This window comes from Ranitomeya imitator, chromosome 8 (assembly GCF_032444005.1).
Source record: "Ranitomeya imitator isolate aRanImi1 chromosome 8, aRanImi1.pri, whole genome shotgun sequence".
In the NCBI taxonomy this organism is placed as follows: Eukaryota; Metazoa; Chordata; class Amphibia; order Anura; family Dendrobatidae; genus Ranitomeya; species Ranitomeya imitator.
Window position 1 is genome coordinate 136,310,853 of NC_091289.1, and position 16,008 is coordinate 136,326,860.

At 43.0% G+C, this 16,008-nt stretch overlaps 1 protein-coding gene across 3 annotated transcripts in view; it reads right to left on the reverse strand.

Annotated features, from left to right (window-relative positions):
- VAV3 (vav guanine nucleotide exchange factor 3) overlaps positions 1 to 16,008 on the reverse strand; it is a 237,549-nt gene that overhangs the window by 6,568 nt on the left and 214,973 nt on the right. For 2 of the 3 annotated variants that reach the window (XM_069737388.1, XM_069737389.1), the window contains exons 25-26: positions 11,805 to 11,934; positions 1,742 to 1,893 (exon numbers count right to left, since the gene is read on the reverse strand). In XM_069737388.1, the coding sequence (XP_069593489.1) occupies positions 1,742 to 1,893; positions 11,805 to 11,934 (282 nt within the window). Of the gene's footprint in view, positions 1 to 1,741; positions 1,894 to 4,619; positions 4,704 to 11,804; positions 11,935 to 16,008 lie in introns of all 3 variants that reach the window. The other variant, XM_069737387.1, reaches the window with a different exon arrangement.

Genomic DNA, 16,008 nt, shown 5'->3' on the forward strand with positions numbered 1-16,008 from the left:
GGAGCAGGTGGTGGGTGGGTATTACAGGCAGGGGGGCGGGTAATACAGCCGGCGGGGCGGCTCCTTTCACACATAGCAGGAGCAGGTGGTGGGCAGGTATTACAGGCAGGGGGGCGGGCAATACAGCCGGCGGGGCGGCTCCTTTCACACATAGCAGGAGCAGGTGGTGGGCAGGTATTACAGGCAGGGGGGCGGGTAATACAGCCGGCGGGGCGGCTCCTTTCACACATAGCAGGAGCAGGTGGCGGGTGGGTATTACAGGCAGGGGGGCGGGTAATACAGCCGGCGGGGCGGCTCCTTTCACACATAGCAGGAGCAGGTGGTGGGTGGGTATTACAGGCAGGGGGGCGGGTAATACAGCCGGCGGGGCGGCTCCTTTCACACATAGCAGGAGCAGGTGGTGGGCGGGTATTACAGGCAGGGGGCGGGTAATACAGCCGGCGGGGCGGCTCCTTTCCCACATAGCAGGAGCATGTGGCGGGCGGGTATTACAGGCAGCGGGGCGGGGCAGGGCAGCTCCTTGGGGACTTTTTTCAGTGACCGTCGGCGAGCCACATGCCTGGAGCAGGCGAGCCACATGTGGCTCGCGAGCTACGGGTTGGGGACCCCTGATCTAAGCTATTGTGGGGGCGTGTTCTTCTTTCTCCAGTGTGTTACTGCCTTCTTATGATTGGTCAGTTCACAAAGAGGAATAAGTACATGCCTCTAGTGAAATCTCTCTGGTAATACCCACGCAGACTTAAAAATAACTGTTTAAGTGTCAAATACTTTCATCGACTAATATCTCCAAAACAGAAAGATGTAATTACACTGTGTTTCCAGTTCAACATGAAAAATTTGGTGAAAGATCCTCTTTGAAGGGCCTTGCCACATAATGTAGGATAAAGAACCAACACAAACTCAATTTGCATACAAGTGTTTCAGGGTTGTATGTCCCTCATCAGTGCAAAGCACGAGAGCTCGATCGGCGGGGTAAGTCTCCTTACGGTGACTAGGAAGTCTCCACAATGAGAAACTGTACACCTTAAACTATGTCAGAGGCCTCTCAACCAGTCAAACCAGTTCTTTGGCTTTGCACTAATGAGGTAAATTACCCCAAAACATGTGTCTGCAAATGGAGTGTCTGGTTTGTTTTCATATCCTAAGTGGTGAGGCAAGGCCCTTTCAAGAGTCGATATTGACTTTAAGGATTACTACTTCTAATAGGTGGTACTAAAGTGCCAATCCTTTTACGCTAGGAAGTGGTTATTTGCATATTTAAATTACCAGGGGAGCATTGCATGGCCTATAAGTCTCCTAACATTTTCTTTGAATTCTCCATACAGGGAAACTGGAAGCCTTAGGGTGCAGACAGACAGCCGTATAATTCATGCGAAGATAGCATCGCAATTCTCGGACTGGCTGTCTGCTCTCCTGACCCAAGCATGACCGCAGGTATGTCTCTGCAGCTGTCAAGCTCAGGTTAGGAGAGCAGACAGCCAGTCCGAGGAATGCAATGCGATCCTCGCACAAGTTATACAGCCGTCTATCTGTGATCTTAGACCCACTATTTACACAAAATATGGGCATCATAATCTTTATTAGTTACACCCTAAACTCCTAATCAGGTTATTTTCTGCTGGATTTTTGTAGTCTTAGCGTGCCTTTACTTTTACGTCATTACCAGTTAAGCTTAACCTTAAGCAGTGGCTTTTGTTATATTAATTTATTATATTATATCCCCTCTTCCACCATTATGTACCTTTCCATTCGTTTCTCCTCTCCACCAGCCATTGGTCCCCGACTTGGTATAGATCTTTACCACATCGCCTTTGAATAAGGACAGCTCCCTCATGTCTCTCGCACAGAAATCATACCGTGCAATCGCGATACCTAGAACTTTGGGACTCAGGACTGAAAGAACAATGGAAAAAAGTCATAACAGGTATATAAAAAAGCAACCTCATATAAAATTAATGGTATGGTGGAGAAAAAATGGTTAGAAAGTATTGTATTAATCTGTGACGTGATGGACAGTGGAACAAGTGGTTATTACTGCGTATGTAGATTCTCTATATGAAGCTTCGGTAAAAACACCATATTCGACTGGACTAGTCCCAACACTAGAACTATTAGACAGTTAATCGTCAGATTAATATACGGAGGACTGAAGAATGTTGTGATATCAGACAATGCGTAGCGTTTGCGTGGATATTATGATGGCAAGTCAGAGATCTAGGTTCTGGGAAGGAGACACAGATTAGATATTAGAAAAAACTATGTGACAGTGAGTGGGATCAATGAGAGGAACAGGCTGCCACGAGAGGTGGTGAGTTCTCCTTCAATGGAAGTCTTCACACAGAGGCTGGACAGACATCTGTCTGAGATGGTTTAGTGAATCCTGCATTGATCAGGGGGTTGGACATGATGACCCTGGAGGTCCACACAAGGCATAACACAGGGTATCAGGATTGCCCGGACTGTTCCTTTCATTGATTCTCTGAGCACTTCTCATTGGCAGTACAAGTCCGACAAGAAATGTCGGATAGAGGTAAAGTAAGCAAGTGGCAAAATTCTACAAAATAACATTAGTCTATAATATCCTTATTTCACCCTACTCTGTAATAACGTGATAAAGTTATAACTATTTAAAGGGGTTATCCAATTTTGGGGAAACATTTTTATTCTTAACTGCATTCATTTTTTGGTGGGAAAAAAAAATGTTTGTAATTGGGCTTCATAAAAATGTTGCACCGATTTGTTTTTTATAGGCTCGGTGTTGCATTGTCTATGTGGCTGCAGAATTAGTTAACTGGGAATCTGTCAGTGAGTTCATTCTAGCTATCCACTTGGAGAATTTCTATCTCTTTTAACTGTCTTTTTTCAGTTGATTTATGACCGCAGACCACACACATAAAAGTGGAATGTGCAAAATGTTTAATGAAATTGTAAAAATCATTTTGATCCATTTAAAGAAAGAAATAAAAAAATGTCCTCAGATGTGGACAATCCCTTTAACCATTAAATGTACTCCTTCACAAAGCGCTCTTGGATAAGAAGTGTCATTCCGAGTGTCCAGATCTCTGACAGCCAGGACAGCTGCCGGGTAGACGTACAGTATACGGTCACATACGGTATAAAGCATGCGAAGGAATGGGATTTTCAGAGTTGCCAATGTGTATTGATGATCTGATCGATGATCTTTTCAACGCTTCATTGCTCACTGGCTCTTATCACAGCCTGACACAGATCCCACATCTGGAGATCACTGAGCCAACATATAAGTCTTCAATAGCAATTTCCTAACGAGTGTCGTTAGAGAATCTCCGCCACTAGAAGAGGAGTACAAGGTGATACTCACAGTAGATGAGGAGTATAAATGATTGATTACGGCAACTGTGGGATTCCCCAATGTTTCCCTTGCATTCTGTAATGTTTATCAGTCCCATTTATTGATTAGTGGCTGACACTTAGTGATAGAAATTTGAAGTTTCCTGGCTAAATGTATATTAGTAGTTATTTATTTCAGTACCGATACAACATACAACTAGAGTTCTACCAAAGGAAGGCCCCCTACTAATTGATATAATGCAGAATGGAGTCAACTTTGAAAGATAGAAAATTAGTAGTTTGGATTGTAATTAAAAAGGTTGGCAACTACTTTTTTGTCTGATCGGTGGGGGTTCGACACTTGGCACTGCCGCTGATCAGCTGGTACCGGCGAATGCGTCGTTCGGAGGTTCTCAGATGCTGCTGGATCCGCTCCATCAAAACTATCGTTCCCGCGGCCGGGTGCTACAAATCCAGCCTGTGTTCACTTGAATAGGGAAAGGGAACCGTTAAAAGCCACTATAGAAATGAGCTGCTATATTCTGCCGACATCCGGCCAGAGTAGGTAACAGCTAATCAGCAGGGGTCAAGGGTATCACACCCCTACCAATCAGATATTGATGCCCATTATAAAAAAAAAGTAGTGGCCAGCCCCCTTTAAGTGAAAGAAATCCCACCTGATTCTCAGCTTAGGAGTCCTGTGGAAGGTCTCACTCAAAGACTGACCGCTTTCAATATAGGTGCATGCATAGAGATAGCTGTCAATCAGTGATTAGTACCGCCTACTGGACTCCAAAGCACAAGATGAGAGGGAAATTAAATAATAAAATACAAATTATATTGAGTTTCTTTTGCACAAAAACTATATACCAATCCACTCAGTTCCTTCTACTGTATATTATACTTGCAGGTCAGACTTTGGGTAAAATATTTATTTTACATAAATAGCGCTATTATATTGCACAGTGCTCACAATGAGCACATTCCCTTTAACTGAATCTAAAATATTTCCTACAGAGCCGAATTGTGAGACTAGACAGGGCAGGACCAATGACTACCTGGATCATACATATGTAGCCCAAGGTGATTAGTTTTGATCCCGGGGTCATGGTGATGGTTAAGCAGTATGGCCGGTCTCATAATGTTCAGTATAATGTGTGTGACCCTGATCTATTCCCTTACTTGCCTATTACATCATGACTGATAATAATAATAAGTCATTTACTGATTGTTTCCTAATTTGATAACTGGCAGCTTTGTGGTGAGAGTGAGGGACATGCAGGAGGAAAAGAAAGCAGTGCCATAGCTACCTGACCAGAAGGGAGCAGTGGAGGGGGGCACAAAGCTGTACTCAGGCGCGGTAACAAAAGCAAACCCACACAGCACAGACGTAGCTTGGAGAGAAGACAGACAAGCAAAGACCAGAGAGTCACTACTACGTCACAAAGTCACTAAGACATAAAACCACAGCATCATTGAGCAGCACAACTGGTGGAACAAGTGCCAAAGCCACGCGCAGCACAGTGCAGGGACGCGCGTCGGTGTCTTCATAAGCAGTGGGTGCTCTGGTGTGGAGGGAAGCACCATTGATAACAGACCTACAAACCTGGGGTTATTATCTACAACTGTGAGAATGCATTAATGTAGCATGGCTGTATGCCAGGCTGAAATTCTGAGTGGATTATTTCTTAATTATATCTATATAGTGGCCAGTGAGCCATTTTTGTGATTCAAAGTTCCAAATCTGTAAAGTTTTAAGTTAGGTTTCCAAGTCCAAGTTCACTTTTTGATGCAGTTTTTGGGTATGTGCACACAACGCCTTTTTCAAGGGGGTATGCTCTGTTACCCACCTGAAAAAGGACTAAAAAAACGCTAAAAAGAAGGAACATATCCATATCCACTGCAAAAACGACTTGCTGGGCATACATTTAGTTTTGGGGATTGTTTCACACACTGCAAGTTTCCGAAGATGCTAAGATGTTAAAAGAAGTGAGCAGACCATTCTTCAGGCGGCTTCTTATTGGAAGCCACTCGCTAGTTTACGCAATACAAGTTAATGGCAACAAACTTAGCAAAAAATGCTTCAAATCAAAAAGATGCCAGCGTGTACTGAAGTGTTTTCCTTCTGAAAAACTCTGCAGGTTTGCACATGCCTAACAGACATCAAGTGTACGCACTCTTTGAAGTCAAAATCAAGAATGGATCATAAATGGAAGACACCTGTAAAGAAGAGACAAAGGTGCCGATTCATTGCTTGCCCTAAGCCACTGGGTACAAGCAGCCGAATTCATTAAGAGGCACATGCAGCTTAATGAATATGGTGCATCTTCTCAGTGTTGTGCACCTCCGTGCGCCACGCCAGAAATGCTACTCCAGTCACAGACAAAACTCAGGAGTTTCGCGAAACTCGGCGTTGAGCAAAAATTTTGCAGATTTTCAAAGCTTTTTTCAGCACTTTTATGTAGTAAAACGTTTGATGAATAGGCACCCGAGACTTCTCCTTCTCTAAAATCCACTTCTTACTTTTGGCTTCAAAAACTGCATCCAAAACCCAATATGTGATAATAATGCAACCATCACCATAACCTCAATAATAAAACAATATCCAGGAAATTTGGAGCCAAGAACCACAAAAATGGAGTTCAATTCAAAATTGAAATGGAAAAAAAATGAAGGTGGAGATTCACTTTAAAATTAAAAAAATGACTGTGAATATAAAGCCCTGAGATGTCGTCGGATCTACTCATCTGTTATTCGTGTTTCCAAGAAAGTAAGGCGCAAGCCGTAAAGGCCACTGGATGGCCTACTATGGGGACCTGTCCCCAAATGATAGTGAATGAGCATCTGTTAGACATTTATGGTACACCCGGTGGCTATGGCATAAGTGTATGAGCTGGGAATACCTGCTTACGGTACTCATACATTGTAGACAGAGGTCATTCCTACCAATCTCTGTTGACTGGCTAACTATATAATATGGACAGAGGTGTCCTGACTTTTCCCCCGATGACAGATGTCAGGGAGAAGAAGGATCAGGTAAATTGGAATTCTATGTGTGTGATCTTTAGTTTCCACAGATAAAACAGATGTAGCAAGAGAATGCCAACATACAGTCATGGCCAGAAGTTTTGAGAATGACACCAAAATTATATTTTCACATGATCTGCTGCCCTCTGGTTTTTATTAGTGTTTGTCTGATGTTTATATCACATACAGAAATATAATTGCTATCATATTATGAGTACCAATAGGTTATATTGACAGTTAGAATGAGTTAATGCAGCAAGTCAATATTTGCAGTGTTGACCCTTCTTCTTCAAGACCTCTGCAATTCTTCCTGGCATGCTCTCAATCAACTTCTGGACCAAATCCTGACTGATAGCAGTCCATTCTTGCGTAATCAATGCTTGCATTTTGCCAGAATTTGTTGGTTTTTGTTTGTCCACCCGTCTCTTGATGATTGACCACAAGTTCTCAATGGGATTAAGATCTGGGGAGTTTCCAGGCTATGGACCCAAAATCTCTATGTTTTGTTCCATGAGCCATTTAGTTATCACCTTTGCTTTATGGCAAGGTGCTCCATCATGCTGGAAAAGGCATTGTTGGGCGCCAAACTGCTCTCGGACGGTTGGGAGAAGTTGCTCTTGGAGGACATTCTGGTACCATTCTTTATTCATGGCTGTGTTTTTAGGCAAGACTGTCAGTGAGCCGATTCCCTTGGCTGAGAAGCAACCCCACACATGAATGGTTTCAGGATGCTTTACAGTTGGCATGAGACAAGACTGGTGGTAGCGCTCACCTCTTCTTCTCCAAATAAGCTGTTTTCCAGATGTCCCAAACAATCGAAAAGGGGATTCATCAGAGAAAATGACTTTGCCCCAGTCCTCAGCAGTCCACTCCCTGTACCTTTTGCAGAATATCAGTCGGTACCTGATGTTTTTTTCTGGAGAGAAGTGGCTTCTTTGCTGCCCTCCTTGAAACCAGGCCTTGCTCAAAGAGTCTCCGCCTCACAGTGCGTGCAGAAGCACTCACACCAGCCTGCTGCCATTCCTGAGCAAGCTCGGCACTGCTGGTAGTCCGATCCCGCAGCTGAAATAGTTTTAAGATACGGTCCTGGCGCTTGCTGGTCTTTCTTGGGCACCCTGGAGCCTTTTTGACAACAATGGAAGCTCTCTCCTTGAAGTTCTTGATGATGCGATAGATTGTTGACTGAGGTGCAATCTTTGTAGCTGCGATACTCTTCCCTGTTAGGCCATTTTTGTGCAGTGCAATGATGGCTGCACATGTTTCTTTAGAGATAACCATGGTTAACTGAAGAGAAACAATGATACCAAGCACCAGCCTCCTTTTAAAGTGTCAAGTGATGTCATTCTTACTTAATCATGACTGATTGATCGCCAGCCCTGTCCTCATCAACACCCACACCTGTGTTAATGGATCAATCACTAAAACGATGTTAGCTGCTCCTTTTAAGGCAGGACTACAATGATGTTGAAATGTGTTTTGGGGGTTTAATGGTCATTTTCTGGGCAAATATTGACTTTGTAAGTACAGTAATTGCTGTTAAGCTGATCACTCTGACATTCGGGAGTATATGCAAATTGCCATTAGAAAAAATGAAGCAGTAGACTTTGGAAAAATTAATATTTGTCTCATTCTCAAAACTTTTGGCCATGACTGTAGGAACGTTCAGCGTGCTACACTTATGGACTTAAGGCTGAACATGTGGTGCTCTACAATATTCGTGTGGCACATGTTACTCCTAGGGAAGGAGCGATATTCAAACAGCGCAGAGCTGCTAATCATGGAGCTCACTACTTAAATATAAAGTATAAGGGCACCTTAGAAAAATAACATCTTTTCATTGGCTCTGATGGTTTTGCTGATCCACTACCAGCTGTAAGCATGCTCTATCCGACAATGTCCAGCTATAGCATCCAACATGCAGTAACACAGGCCTTGCACTAGAAGCATTGTTTTGTCCTCCAGATCCTTACACAAAAAACATAAAATTTTTTTGTTAATCAGTAGTGGTGAATGAAGATTCTCGGATAAGGTGAGAGCATGCTCGTGTGCTAAACAAGTAACTTTGAGGTGCTCGAAAAATATGTTTGAGTCCCCGCGGCTGCATGTCTCGTGGATGTTTGACAGCTGCAACACATGCAGGGATTGCCCTTCAAACAAGAAATCCCTGTATGTGTTGCGGATGTCAAACATCCACGAGACATGCAGCCGCGGGTACTCGAACATGTTATTCGACCACGTTGAAGACACTCGGGTTCTCAGATAACACCATATCCAAGCATGTTCACTCATCACTAATAATCAGGAATCATGGATGGAAAAAAGTAGAGCATGCTGTGTATCGTACATGAGCTGCAAGTAATTTCTACACTGAGTACAGCATGCGTGCTCTGTGATCAGGAGGGGTGACACTCCATTATATCACTACCAGAACCTGATGAGATTAAAAGGGGTTGTCCGGTAAAAACAAGCAATCACTTGTCCAGTGGATAGGTGATTATGTAATGATCAGTGGGTGTCCAACTGCTGGGACCTGGAACAACAGGTTAGAATGGAGCAGCATTGCACCTACTCAACTGGCTCTCCATTCACTCCGTAGGATGTTGCCGAGCACTGTAGCTTATTCCAGCAGCCCCAAAAATAATGAATGCAGCGTTATTCAGGCAACCAACCTGCCACACCATTTTGGAATGGGAATAAAAGCATCCCCGTCTTGCTGATAGAAGGAAATCCTAGTGGTCAGACACCCACCAATCAATGTTATCAGCTATCCTGTGGATAGGTGATAACTTGCTTTAAATGGACATCCCCTTAAAGGCACTATGCATGAAAAGTTATATTTAGTGGAAGAATCAGGATTGGATCTTGTCATTGAATATTAGATACACTTTTACGAAGCCTTACTGTGGGAACAGCTTTTCTGATATGACAAGATGGAATCTGATCCCGTTCTTGGAGCTAAATACATGGCTTATGTCGAGAGATAGAGCTGTAACAAAATCATCTGCCTGAGATCTAAAAAAAGGGCTCTAGATCTAACAACTTATCATGCGTGTCTGATATCCGAACAGTAAAAATGCTGTGGTTGCAGGAGGGCAGCTATAAGGAGCACAGTTCGCAGCCACTTATAGGACCTTGGGGTCAAAAGGGGACAATCATAAGAAGACACCAGTCTAAATGACAAATGGTTTGTAGAGGCCTCTGATACAGATTTTCTATTAGGTAACCTTTGTATAGATCATTAGGTTGAACTCACACTGTATTTGCAACGTTTGTTTGCTGTATAGTTGAATGTACCACAGGACCCTATTTACCCAATGGTGGCAACAAAAAAGTGTCCTTTGAACCTCCATCAGAAAAGCGTAGAACAATATATGTATTTTCCAGCTGGATGGTATAGTGGAGTGTTGCTGGACCATCCAGAGGCATCCTACAAAACCATCCCGCACATTACATAAATATACTGTTTATATTTTAACGTTGAAGCCAAAGGAGAACGTCGCCCACTCAAGAGCTGCAGCTTGGCTTATGTTTTGTCCTCCCTACGTATATGGTATAGAAACAAGAACAGTGTGAATTGACCCTTACTGATGGCATTGAACAGTGTCACATACAGTTAGGGCCAGAAATATTTGGACAGTGACACAAGTTTTGTTATTTTAGCTGTTTACAAAAATATGTTCAGAAATAAAATTATATATGTAATATGGGCTGAAAGTGCACACTCCCAGCTGCAATATGATAGTTTCCACATCCAAATCGGAGAAAGGGTTTAGGAATCATAGCTCTGTAATGCATAGCGTCCTCTTTTTCAAGGGACCAAAAGTAATTGGACAATGGACTCTAAGGGCTGCAATTAACTCTGAAGGCGTCTCCCTCGTTAACCTGTAATCAATGAAGTAGTTAAAAGGTCAGGGGTGGATTCCAGGTGTGTGGTTTTGCATTTGGAAGCTGTTGCTGTGAGCAGACAACATGCAGTCAAAGGAACTCTCAATTGAGGTGAAGCAGAACATCCTGAGGCTGAAAAAAAAGAAAAAATCCATCAGAGAGATAGCAGACATGCTTGGAGTAGCAAAATCAACAGTTGGGTACATTGTGAGAAAAAAGGAATTGACTGGTGAGCTTGGGAACTCAAAAAGGCCTGGGCGTCCACGGATGACAACAGTGGTGGATGATCGCCGCATAATTAATTTGGTGAAGAAGAACCCGTTCACAACATCAACTGAAGTCCAGAACACTCTCAGTGAAGTAGGTGTATCTGTCTCTAAGTCAACAGTAAAGAGAAGACTCCATGACAGTAAATACAAAGGGTTCACATCTAGATGCAAACCATTCATCAATACCAAAAATAGACAGGCCAGAGTTAAATTTGCAGAAAAACACCTCAAGAAGCCAGCTCAGTTCTGGAAAAGTATTCTATGGACAGATGAGACAAAGATCAACCTGTACCAGAATGATGGGAAGAAAAAAGTTTGGAGAAGAAAGGGAACGGCACATGATCCAAGGCACACCACATCCTCTGTAAAACATGGTGGAGGCAACGTGATGGCATGGGCATGCATGGCTTTCAATGGCACTGGGTCACTTGTGTTTATTGATGACATAAGAGCAGACAAGAGTAGCCGGATGAATTCTGAAGTGTACCGGGATATACTTTCAGCCCAGATTCAGCCAAATGCTGCAAAGTTGATTGGACGGCGCTTCATAGTACAGATGGACAATGACCCCAAGCATACAGCCAAAGCTACCCAGGAGTTCATGAGTGCCAAAAAGTGGAACATTCTGCAATGGCCAAGTCAATCTCCAGATCTAAACCCAATTGAGCATGCATTTCACTTGCTCAAATCCAGACTTAAGACGGAAAGACCCACAAACAAGCAAGACCTGAAGGCTGCGGCTGTAAAGGCCTGGCAAAGCATTAAGAAGGAGGAAACCCAGCGTTTGGTGATGTCCATGGGTTCCAGACTTAAGGCAGTGATTGCCTCCAAAGGATTTGCAACAAAATATTGAAAATAAAAATATTTTGTTTGGGTTATGTTTATTTGTCCAATTACTTTTGACCTCCTAAAATGTGGAGTGTTTGTAAAGAAATGTGTACAATTCCTACATTTTCTATCAGATATTTTTGTTCAACCCTTCAAGTTAAACGTTACAATCTGCACTTGAATTCTGTTGTAGAGGTTTCATTTCAAATCCAATGTGGTGGCATGCAGAGCCCAACTCGCGAAAATTGTGTCACTGTCCAAATATTTCTGGCCCTAACTGTACCTCATATAGAGTTTACCTGATGGAAACAAGTTAAGGAGAATAACGGCTTATTCCTGTTGACTCTAATCCTGGTTTAACAATTAACAAGTAGTAACAAAACATTACAACTGCTGGTGTGTGACCGCAGCCATAGGGCTACAACTCTTGAGAGAAAAGAAATTGATCTCAAGCCAAGTCACACTGGCAGACAAACAAGTACTTACACATTCCCAATGACCGGTTACTTGCATGTCCAGCCTGATTTTCGGGAGAATTGTAAGGGAATAGAAGAGTTGTGTCCAAACTTCTGAAACCTTCTCGGAGGGATTGGTGCTTATAATATTCTACAAGTTCCTGTACGGAGCAAACATATGAACCCATTACGTGCGGAATAATCAGTATCTGTGCTACCAAATTCAACACCAAATATTCCCCAAATAGTAACCTACAATGCATGCGTACGGGTTTCGTCCATTTTTTTGTGGGACGAGTTATACTTTTGAACAATACCATAGATTTTACGATATAGTGTAAAAAAAATTCCAGAGTTTGTAAAAAAATATATATATGTTGGCATTTTCCAAGACCTGGAGCATCTCCAATTTTCATGATCTGGGGCTGGGTGAGGGTATATTTTTTGCAAGTCGAGCTGCCATTTTTTTTTTTAATACCATTTTTGGGCTAGGTATGATGTATTGATCACCCATTATTGCATTTTATTGCAATGTAGCTGCGACCAAAAAAAAATGTAATTCTGGAGCTTTGATTTTTTTTTCTCATTACGCAGTTTACCGATCGAATTAATTATTTTTATATTTTGATAGATCGGACAATTCTGAACACAGTGATACCAAATAGGAGGATTTTTTATTTTTTTAATCTTTTTTAATAGTTTTCTTAGGAACTTGAAGCTGCGATCTTCTGATTGCTTGTCCTACACATAGCAGGGCTTCAGCCATTCTGTGTGTAGCAAAAATCATTATTTGCTATGAACGCTGGCTGCAGGCTGGCGTTCATAGCAGATCAGCAATAACAAGCACTGGGGTCGTTTGTTACACCAGCAGTTGTCATGCCAACCCATCGGCGCACCACCATCATGTGACACAGGTGCTGATGAGCAAAGTTTGTGATGCTCTTCCAGCACGATCATGTTACATGCCGCTGTCAGAGATTGACACAAGAATTTAACATGTTAACAGCAGCGGGTGGATCGTGATTCCACTCGCAGCTGTTATGGGCACATGACACCTGATCAAATCAACTGTCATGTGCAGGAAAAGATGTGGGCTCAGCACCGGAGCCCGCATCAAAGGGAGATACACAACCTATGACGCTCTTACTGCGTGTGAAGCGAGGCGACAACTCTAGTTCAGTGTCCATCTGGTATTTGTAGTTCTATCCATACTGGGAGATTGGGAGTTAACTTTCAGTGTTTGCTTTCTTCTGTGTAGGTTATTTAAGCTCCTGAAAGCCTGCTGTCCACTGCCAGTTATAATTTTACTTTTCCAATAAAACTTCTCAGAATACTGTTTTGTCTCCCTATAGACTTTCCTGAATTTGACTGCGGCTTGTTTTTTGACTACTCTCCTGCCTTGTGATTTTGTCTCTGTAGTGACCTCCTGACTATTCTGATTCCACTAGGCCATTCTTCTTGCCAGCTTGCACCACTGCAAGGCAGCTAACTCCGTGGCCCCAGCCTAGGGGTCCATGTTCAGTCCAGATCCCTTTATAGGGTGAGGCCCAGGGCAACCCTTGGCACCTGGAAAACGGAGTAGCCAGAGCCAAGCCTGTTCATGGTAGCCCTCTTTACAACTGTCAAATGACCTCGAACAGTGCTCCTCCACGAACTCTTGGATTGTGGACTGAAAATACTGGTTAATATATTGGCTGGACTGACAGCTTAATATTAAGGAGTATTGAGAGAGATGGAAAAACATTGCTTTACTGCTGACTGAACTCTCCTATATAAAAAATGCATCCCGTATTTACAATAGGACCTTATGGGCAACTATGGCACTATTTGCTTTGATAATGGCATAAGGGGGAGTCTTATGTCACAGGTTAGATCAAAAAGATTTCCCAACTATTAATGAAAGGCTCAAAGGCAATATGCACAATGCCTTAACAGCTTGGGTGGGCACTGCACTAACAGATTGGCAGTACCCACGCCATTACCCAGCCGGAGGGAGCCTCAAGAGGTACGGGTAGTAGATAAACTATGGCCTCTTGAAAAGTGAGCATAGAAATGCAAATAAAAATCCCCATATCCTGGAAAATTATTGAAAAGTGAAGTATGGCATAATGTCCCATTTCTCCCATTTCTTTCTTTACCATAAGAAATGAAGCAGTAAATACAAACTGATCAACTGATCAACCGCTCCTATTCTAAAAGTAAATGTGATACTTTTTCAACCAGAGGTTTTCTTGCTTGTTTTTTTTAATCCTAAAATTCTCTGCAATTATGATTTAGCTTTTCTTTGAATTGCAAAGCCACAAGGTCACATTAAGATGGAAACTATCTGCCATGATTTACCCTGGTTTCAGTCTTCCCAAAAACAATCTCACCGAGGGTGTGCTAAACTTTTTATATCCCCTGTTTATCCTAAAAGGCTCCATACATACTGAAGCCGATATATATATATATCTAGTGATATACAAGCAGTATATTTAAACTGTAAGTGAACTAATTTATTCTCCCTATTCCAATTATACGAATATATTGTTCTACTTTAATTGCTGTGTTCCGGGGTTGTAAAACTCTATAAAAAGCCATTACAATGAGGCACAATCTGGAAGGTTTATGTGGAAAATTAAATCTCTTTCATTATTATGTCTCCTAAACGTCAGTTCTCTTTCATTCATTTTATCTAAAAAAAAAAGTAAATAGCAGGAAAAGCATGACAATTTTTTGCAGACCATAAAACAAATGTATTATATCACACTGGGCATTCTTATAATTCAGGAAACTGTGCAACTTCTAAGTCAACAACTGAATCCATGCACATGAAAATAAAAGTTGCGATAATGTATAGTATAACTGCAGATAGCCATAAAGTCTTTCCAATAATATGACGGTATTGACTCACTGCAAAACATAAGCTGGACACATAACATCTAACACACATCATTCTGTGCAGCCAAATGGTCAATCGTTCCTTTGTATAACTCCCATACTAAAATAGCAATTTTTTACCCTAGATGTATATTTACTGTAAGGATGCAGCTGGGCAGGTGCTCGATGGGAGATATGGTGTCACCTAGGTGGTTGGCCTCAGTGATGTGAACTCCAGCAGGCCACACCATTAGGCCATGTTCACACGTTCCTGATTTCCCTGCTGTTTTTTCTGCACTAAAAACCGCAGCTCTTGGCAGAAAATGCAGGTGCGTTTTTTGGTGCGTTTTTTGATGCGTTTTTTGATGCGGTTTTTAGTGCGTTTTTTATGCAGTTTTCTCTGCAAAGTCTGTGTGTTTTCTAGGAAGCTTTTTTAGGGTTAAAATGGCTGAAAATACCCTACCCCTAACCCTACCCCTAACCCTACCCCTAACCCTACCCCTACCCCTAACCCTACCCCTAGCCCTAGCCCTAACCCTACCCCTAACCCTACCCCTAACCCTAACTGTAGTGGGGGAAAAAAAAAATTCTTTATTTTATTATTGTTACTACCTATGGGGGTGATAAAGGGGGGGGGTCATTTACTTTTTTTTTCTTTTGATCACTGTGAGGTTATCACAGTGATCAAAATGTGCCTGGAACGAATCTGCCGGCCGGCAGATTCGGCGGGCGCACTGCGCATGCGCCCGCCATTTTGGAAGATGGCGGCGCCCAGGGAGAAGACGGACGGACGGACACCGGGAGGCCCGGTAAGTATAAGGGGGGAGGTGAGGGCACGGGGGGGGGGGGGCGTCGGAGCACGGGGGGTGGCATCGGAGCATGGGGGGGTGGGATTGGGGCACGGGGGGACAGCCACACTCCGCCCACGCACTTCCTGCTGCAGCGGTTCTGCACCACAAACCGCAGAAAACCCGCAGATATTTTTTTCGTCTGCGGGTTTTACTGCGGGTTTGACCTCACAATGGAGGTCAATGGGTGCAGAACCGCTGCAGTTCCGCACAAAGAAGTGACATGGTCCTTCTTTTTTACCGCAGCTATTCAGCGCGGCTTTTTTAGGGAATTTCCGCATCATGTGCACAGCGGTTCCTGTTTTCCATAGGGTACATTGTACTGTACCCTGCATGGAAAACAGCTGCGGACCCGCAGCGGCAAAATCGCGGCGGTTCCGCAGTAAAAACCGCACTGTGTGAACATGGCCTTAGTGTTGAGAGAGTCTTTTAATGTGCCCAGATTGTGGGTCCGGGCTATAGGAGCACCTAGAAGAGTTGTGTGGGACCGACTGTTCCCATATCTCCAATCAAGGCTTTGCACCTCAA